Source organism: Eufriesea mexicana, unplaced genomic scaffold, assembly GCF_001483705.2.
Source record: "Eufriesea mexicana isolate 0111107269 unplaced genomic scaffold, ASM148370v2 scaffold265, whole genome shotgun sequence".
NCBI lineage: Eukaryota > Metazoa > Arthropoda > Insecta > Hymenoptera > Apidae > Eufriesea > Eufriesea mexicana.
In genome coordinates, this window is record NW_016908444.1 from 1,945,853 (window position 1) to 1,954,768 (window position 8,916).

Sequence of the window (8,916 nt, forward strand, 5' to 3'; positions counted from 1 at the left end):
GCTTTGTTTGAAAAATTTAGTGCGAAACTGAAATAAATCCGTCCCCTCACCCCGGAAAAGCGAAATAGAAACGGAAGCGCGAATAAATTTGAGTGCTCCGACAGAGGCTAGAATAAACTGCAACATTTATTATAATTTACCGGTGTACACACGATGGAGGATCGTCGAGGACGATGAAAATGCTCGGTTAGCTGTCCGCGAGAGGTTAATTTGAAAACCAGCTGTGCCGTTCTGGAATTTTTACGTTGATAGTTCTCAATTGACCAGCTCCGGGGGAGACTCTTCCTTGTCTCCTTCGTTCTCGACCTTCCACTCTAACCCCGTCATTTTCCCTCGGTAGCCGACCGAAAGCTCCACTCGGCCGGTCGACCAGAAGCCGCGAGGAGATTTCGAGAAGCGGCTAGGGCGAGCATCTAGGAGAGCACGCTTCCGCGGAGCTCTTTAATTAAAAGCTGTTGTCGACCGTGTCGACTAACGGCGGTGGCGGGGAATTACCGTTGCAGGAGTCCCTTCTGTCTTCCCTTCTCTCTCTATTTCCCTGTTTCCCTTCCTCTCAAAGGAAGAGCCCTCTCTCTTGTGCTTCCCTATTCTCCTTGTTTCTCTCTCTCTCTCTCTATTTTCCTGTTTCCCTTCCTCTCAAAGGAAGAGCCCTCTCTCTTGTGCTTCCCTATTCTCCTTGTTCCTCTCTCTCTCTCTCTATTTCCCTGTTTCCCTTCCTCTCAAAGGAAGAGGAGCCCTATCTCTTCATTCGTGCTTCTTCATTTTCCTTGCTCCTCTCTCTCTTTTGCTTTCTCACTGTCGTTATTCCTCTCTCTTTTGCTTTCTCACTATCGTTGATCCTCTCTCTTTTGCTTCCTTATTTTCCTTTCTCCTCTTTCTCGATTTCTATTTCCCTGTTTCTCTTCCTCTCAAAGGAAGAGCCCTCTCTCTTGTGCTTCCCTATTCTCCTTGTTCCTCTCTCTCTCTATTTCCCTGTTTCTTTTCCTCTCAGAGGAAGAGACCTCTCTCTTCATCCTTCTTGTTCCTCTCTCTCCCTCTTTTGCTTTCTCACTGTCGTTATTCCTCTTTCTTTTGCTTTCTCACTGTCGTTATTCCTCTTTCTTTTGCTTTCTCACTGTCGTTATTCCTCTTTCTTTTGCTTTCTCACTGTCGTTATTCCTCTTTCTTTTGCTTTCTCACTATCGTTGTTCTTCTCTCTCTCTTTTGCTTCCTTATTTTCCTTGTCTCTCTCTCTGTCTCTATTTCCCTGTTTCTCTTCCTCTGAAAGGAACAGCCCTCTATATTGTCCTTCTTTATTTTTCTTGTTCCTACCTCTCTCTCTCTCTCTCTCTTGCTTTCTCATTGTCGTTGTTCTTCTCCCTCTTTTTTGCATTTTCATTATCGTTGTTCCTCTCTCTCTTGCTTCCTCATTCTCATTGTTTCTCTCTCTTATGTTTTCTCATTTGCACTATTTATCTCTCCCTTTTTCTCTTGATTTCTCATTCCATCTTTCCCTGGCTCTCTGTTGTCCTTCCATCTTTTCATAATTTTTAATTTTACCTCTTCCACTCCTTTTTGATTTCTCATTCTGCCACTCCCCCTCTCTGTTTTCCTTTCTGCATTGGTTTCTCATTCTCTCTGGTCCCCCCTTTCACTCTTGTATTTTCTCATTATTCCTCTTATTCTCCTTTTTGTTGTCTCATTCTCTTTTATGATTTTTCATTTTATCTATCTTTCTCTCTCTCTCTATAGATTTATCATTCTATCTCTCTCTCTCTATGCGTTTCTCTTCGCTTTTCTCTCGGGCAGCGCGAAATTCAGCGAGCCGTCTAGTAAATCGAATTAACGAACGGAATTACTTTAATTAGCGCGGCTAATTAGGCCGCTTTATGAGTCGCGCTAATTACCGCGACTACGCGCACGCCAGCCGAGGACTAGTTATCGCGCGCTTAAACAAATTTCGACCGTTTGCGCGGCGAACTGCGATGTTTGAGTACCGCTCGAACAAGACCCACGGGGGGGAAAGAGATATTTCGTTTGATCAGGTCGACGAAGCACGCGGAAGGAACGCGTCACGGCACGGCTCCGCGTCGTGGTAACGCGTGATTCCTCCGACACGCACGGGCGGATGTGAATCGAGCGTTTAGGGGTGCCGGGACGGCTCGAGTCGCGTGTGATCTGTAATTTATTCGTGTACGCGAATCGAGAGCGAGGTTGCTATCCGGAGATTTAATCGCAGCTGTGTTTTATCCAGCCTTGCGCATCCGCGTGGTTAATAATTGTTTTTCAACGACGATCGCTATGCTCGATAAAAGCGGAGCGAGTTCACTCGCTGTAAAATTGCAATAAATTACAACGAAATGTTATAACTTCTTCCCAGGAAATTTATGCCTTTATCGTGTCAAGATTCGTTTACGTTTGTGGAATTTTTTATTCCCTCTACGAGTAAATTTCGTATTTCGAATTAATCATATATTAACCCTTTGCACTCGAGAGGCGACTCTCAGTCACCATTTAATCGGATTCTAAAGATCGACGTTAATTAATATATCAAATTTAAAATTACCTAACGATGCGTGGAATGTCGAAGGAAAATAATTCTACGTTTTTATTTGCATCTGATTTCTCATTTACCATTTTAAAAATATCGTCGACTGTATGACAGAAATATTCTTCGAATTACTATTTTTCTGTAACGAAAAAGTCGTCGAGTGCAAAGGGTTAATGTTGTCGTTTTATTTAAATTGCAATTATCCAAATAGCAAGATCAAATTTTCTCACCACAAATTAGTATATTTGTTATTAAACTAAGAATTATCTGCTTTTCGTTACAGCCATGTTTCTACATGAATAACCACAGAGTTCATTTGCATAGGAGATTTCGAAACTGCATATATCACGTGAAGGATGAATTAATATTAGGATTATCGAATGAACCTCGAAATATGATACGCACAATTAACAATAATTAACCTAAACAGGTATGTATAGTATGTATAACAGATAAATACGTATATAGGTAACGATGAAACAACTGCATTGCATGATTTTGGTAACTATTATATTAAAGCAAAAGCTTCGAATCCAGCAACATTAATTTATTTAGGAGTTCTAGCGTGAAGACCCACGGATCGTTTAATTATACACGATCAAAACCACCCCAGGCTTTACACCTTTATACCTTACACCGACCTAACTTAATCGAATTATTACATCGTAGGAAGACAAAATAAAATAAACCACCCTCCAATCACGAAGAAGAATATTTCACAGAGACAACTAACATCGTTACCCGAGAAACTCCGAAAGGAATACCTAGAAACCCAAACAGAGTGGAAAACTGTCTCTGGAAGACTCCTTTTCCCACCACTAATTCCAGTCTTCAGATTTTCCCAAGTTTCTCGAAACTGCGAATATCTCCCGCGTAACTTTCTCCACCTTTGTGTGCCCATTTCTCCGGCAGCACGTGCGTGGAATAATCGAGAGTGCCTACACGCGACGGAAGCTTGCCTGAGGAACTTTTGTCGGACACCGCAAAGGCGACGAAGCGAGGACGGTTCGATCCAAGTCCAAAAACGATTTGGACAGAGAGCTAATAACGGGTTTGGAACGGCGTTTCCTGTTAAAGTCACGGTACGTGATTTAGATTCGGCGGAGTGTCGCGTGAGAGTGTGTACGTGAGTGCGTCGTTTGCTTTCCTGATGAATCGTGGTGGATGAAGATTCTGAGTTTGGGGATCGAGGGGTTGAGGATACGCCATATTTAGGATGATAATTTCGCGATTTAAAGTGAAATAGTATTTCTAATAGGTTAAGATAGTAATTAAACACTGAGGAGTATGTACATGTAAGTATATGCATGGGAAAATGTGTACGTGAGTGCGTCGTTTGTTTCCCTGATGAATCGTGGTGGGTGAAGATTCTGATTTTGGGCATCGAGGGGTTGAGAATACGCCATATTTAGGATGGTAATTTCGCGATTTAAAGTGAAATAGTATTTCTAATAGGTTAAGATAGTAATTAAACACTGAGGAGTTTGTACATATAAGTATATACACGCAAAAATGTGTACGTGAGTGCATCGTTTGCTTTCCTGATGAATCGTGGTGGATGAAGATTCTGATTTTGGGCATCGAGGGGTTGAGGATACGCCATATTTAGGATGATAATTTCGCGATTTAAAGTGAAATAGTATTTCTAATAGGTTAAGATGGTAATTAAACACTGAGGAGTTTGTACATATAAGTATATACACGCAAAAATGTGTACGTGAGTGCATCGTTTGCTTTCCTGATGAATCGTGGTGGATGAAGATTCTGATTTTGGGGATTGAGAGGTTGAGGATACTTGGGGGTGGGTATTATGATGTTAATTTTGCAATTTAAATTGAAATAATACTTCTAATAGGTTAAGATAGTAATTAAACACTGAGAAGTATGTACATGTAAATGTACAAATGGGTGGATATATATGTAGATGTTATATGGAGACTATAAGAAGCCAACTAAGTCTGTACAAGAATATATATATAACATATATACAAGGATATATGATATAGTACCCCTGGAATAAAAATTATGACTAAATTCAATAATATTTATTCATTATATTCTATCTTTATCGAGAGATTGGGGATACGCCATTTTTAGGATGATAATTTCGCGATTTAAATTGCAATAGTATTTCTAATAGATTAAGATAGCAATTGAACATTGAGGAGTATGTACATGTAAATATATACATGGGTGGATATATATGTAGATGTTATATGGAGACTATAAGAAGCCACCTAAGTCTGTACAAGAATATATATATATAACATATATACAAGGATATATGATATAGTACCCCTGGAATAAAAATTATGACCAAATTCAATAATACTTATTCATTCATTATATTCTGTCTTTATCGAGAGATTGGGGATACGCCATATTTAGGATGATACTTTCGCGATTTAAATTGGAATAGTACTTCTAATAGATTAAGATAGCAATTGAACATTGAGGAGTATGTACATGTAAATATATACATGGGTATATATTTATATATATGTAGATATATGTTGTATGGAGAGTACAAGAGACTACCCAAATCTGTACAAGGATATATAATATACTACCCCTGGAAAAAATGTTATGATCAAACTCGATGATACTTATTCATTCATCATATTGTCTTCGATAATAAACAAAAATTTCAATTACCTTAGTGTTTTATTTTTACTTCCTATCTAACCGATTAAACACCTCTTTTGATATTATAGCTCTTTACACGTAAAAAGTAATTTTAAATCATTTTTGTATGGTCAAAAGCTTTTGGTCAGGGATAGTATTATAATGTACAAAGACTGATTATGCTATGACAAAGAAAGCAAAACTGTCTAACTTTCCTTTATGTTATATACAATAGTATCATTTAAATTGTCTCTGTCATATTTTACCAAATTTAACCCTCCGTCGGTAACAGGGATGAAGTAAAACATGGTGTAATTGTAGCGACCATCAAAGAACATCGTGTAACCAGACTAACGTGAAAAAGTTACCAAGCTTAAATTATATCTAGCTGTACAGTCCTACTTGTGTATTTTCTGGGGTAGTCGATCATTGTGATCGATGATTGTCATATTTTCCGATTCATTTACCAATTTATAAATTCATTTTAAATACAGAAATTAAACATCGATCAAGCACAATGATGCTAAAATTTCAAGATATTTGCTTGGTTAATCACCTTATCTTGCGAACGTCTGGTTTACATTACGAACAAATGGTGAACACAGCGAACTGTATTTACCACGTCGAAACCACAGAATATTGCAATCACAGACTGCACACCTCATCGCAAAAGACAGCCACTTACAAAGACTGTAGATACACACAGCGAAATTTTACCTTGGAACCTTCGATTACCTTCCTATCGGCCTAAATACATCGTATAAGCATAGACACACGTTGATTCTCAAACACCAGCGACTAATCCGAACAACCAGAACGAAAAGCAAAGCAACTAAAAGCGAGTAACGAGAGGATATCTGAAGGCAAATGGAACTTACGATAGCCTGTTGATCGACGCCGTTCGGAGGCGGAGGCGGACTGAAGCTGGCCGCGGTCGGGGCACCAGGGGCGGTTTGATGTGGGGCACCAGCCGGCGGAGGAACCTGGGGGCCGCTGGGTGGCGGCTGCTGAGGCGCCCCGCTGTTGTCTTCTTTCACCGGCACCGGGGGTGGTGGTTTCACCTCGCCGGCCGCGCCAGCAGCCCCGACGACACCCGCTACGCCGTTCACCGGCGGGGGGAAGACACCCCCACCGTAGGGCGCAGCCATGCCTGTCTGCACCATGTGCTGGAAACAACAACGGCACTGGTTACTCGGTTGGTCCTTTATTTCGTAAACGTTTCGGATAGTTAACCCCTCGCGATCGGAAATGTTAATCGCGTCGAATTTTATTCCCAGGGAACCGAATTATTTTTTATTTTTTACAAATTTCATGCGAATATAAGACACTTTTGCGTCGAACAATGGCTAACCCCCTCGCGATCGGAAATGTAATCACGTCGAATTTTCTCTGAGGGAACCGAATTATTTTTTCGCAAATTTGATAGGAACGTAAAACAATTTTGCGTCAGAGGATGGGTAACTGCTCGCGATCTGGACTGTAATCGCGTCAAATTTTATTTTGAGGGAACCGAATTATTTTTCTCTACAAATTTGATGCGAATATAAGATAATTTTGCGTGGGGCAGTAGTTAACCCTTCGCGATCGGGACTGTAGTAGTGCCGAAATTTTCTCTGGGGGAAATAAGTTTTATTTCTAAAAGATCCATAAGGATACAAGAAAATTTTGCATTGGACAATCAAAATCATATCAAATTTCTACCTGGAGGTTTAAACTTGGTACCTGATCTTTTAAAAATTGTAGCATCCCCATTCGTAAATCGACAATTATCTAACCTACATATACATTTACACCTATATATGTACCCCAGAAAATAAAACATATAAATCATTCGTAAATCATTACCTTCTTCTTTAACTTTTGTTATTCGGTGTATATTATACGATTGATCGTTTAGAAATGGGTCCAAATTTTTGGAAGCCTAGATCCCGAATTATTTAAATACTAGGATTTACAAGCACGTATTTAGATCCAATCCTGTGCGCTTGGAAGAAGTACAGCGTTTACAATATCCCAAATATATCACTACCCGAATCTTATGCTTTCTTTGTTCTATTAAATTCTAACCTGTACAATCACCCGTTATCTCTGCTCCTCGCAAGGAACCCCGAGTTATTCGTCAGACTCACGTCCGCCGAGAGAGAAATCAGTCGCGAGTCCCATGTTAAAACACCCCAATGTCAAAATGTCGGTCTCACGGAATGCTCAGGTACCTGAGCGGTTTGCTATCAGGAATGTTCAGATGTTAAGATACACGTATATCGGCATACTCCTGCAGCGGGGTGCTTAAACAGCGAAATTCCAAAATATCGAGCAAATTATATACCTTGAGAAATTCCTACTAATGAAGATTCCTAGAATACTAGATATTCCACGGCGCTTATAAATAGCGAAATATTTTGGCACGATTCCACCCAAGTGTCGCGGTTCACCGCGACCGCTTAGATAATACCACGCGGCGAACAAAGGACGTCTCCCATCGACGAATAATCTCTACGTTCGCGCGGAAATACGCAACGCCGAGGGGGCAAGCTCCCATACACCTTCGCGTTCGTTCCACGATGCCTTTCGTAACGTCCTATCAGGCTTAAGTGTACCGCGGAATCGATGCGAGCACCAAACTGGCACGCCTTACGTAAGCCGGGGCTCGAATAAACACACTGTCGAGCGTGGAATCCCGATAGGGTCGCAACACACGCCGGCAGTTTTCCCTCTGCATTTTAAACGCGACGCGCGAACGAGACGATGATTTGTGCCCCGTATGAATTTTTCACGTCACGGCGACAATAAGCACGCTCGATAGGCTGCTATTAAAAGTAGACGCCGCGAACAAGCCGCAAATCATTTCGCGTGTTGCACGCGCGCCGATTAGCCGCATGCCACGATCGCTTTCCCTTTTCCAACGTCGTCTTAACGATTCGACGAAAACCCTGCAATGAAGGAAAGGGGTACAAGGGAGAACCGGTGTCGTTTCCTCGCACGATTTCATTCATGAATCTTCGCGTTAACGATCGTGCCGCACATCGTGGTACCGATTTCGCGAGATCAATTATGGAGAATTAAATTCAATTCTGAAGGAAACGATAGTCAGAGATGATAGATTCGTAGCGGCCATCATTCTCACCCTCGCCAATAGAGCGATAATTGAGAACTTTCTCGCAAGTCCTTGGTAAAAATCCTCCACTTCCTATGTATATAATTTCCCGACCTTCCAAAAGTATCTTTGTCTAAGGCAGGGCCTGCCAGACAAATAGCCCTTCTGACGAGTCTACTAGCAGACCCCGGGACGAAACGTTCATCCTTTCTTTTTCTTTTCGACCCTTCTAGCACCACTGCTACAACGAGGATACCTGCGACCCAGGCAACTTCGTCAATAACCATGGGTGAGGACCCCTACAGACGCAAGGGGTCTAGGATTTAGAGACTTCGACTTGCGTTTCAAATTTGGATACTAGCCTTGACATGGAAGCGTATAAATACTAATATTTCGCGCGAAGCTAAACGGGTGGGTACACCGTTTCGAAGAGACCATGAAGAAGATTCCTTACGGAGAAATAACCTATTCGACCTGTTCAAACCGATCCTGAGAACCCCTATCACCCGTCTTCGTTCGATTTCCACCTCTCCGCTCGAATCCTCGCGAAAATTCTTTATCTCCCCCACGCTCCTCCGCAATTACGTAATCCCGAGTTTGCATGCGATCGTGGCGACAAGAACATGGCGGAAGATGCTCCTCCCCGAGGACCATCGCGAAGAAGAGC

At 41.6% G+C, this 8,916-nt stretch overlaps 1 protein-coding gene across 7 annotated transcripts in view; it reads right to left on the reverse strand.

The window, feature by feature from the left end:
* Positions 1-8,916, reverse strand: part of LOC108555770 (RNA binding protein fox-1 homolog 2) — a 278,578-nt gene that overhangs the window by 157,989 nt on the left and 111,673 nt on the right. For all 7 annotated transcript variants that reach the window (XM_017911573.1, XM_017911570.1, XM_017911568.1 and 4 more), the window contains exon 2: positions 6,034-6,321. In XM_017911573.1, coding sequence (XP_017767062.1) covers positions 6,034-6,321 — 288 coding nt within the window. The remainder of the gene's footprint in view (positions 1-6,033; positions 6,322-8,916) is intronic.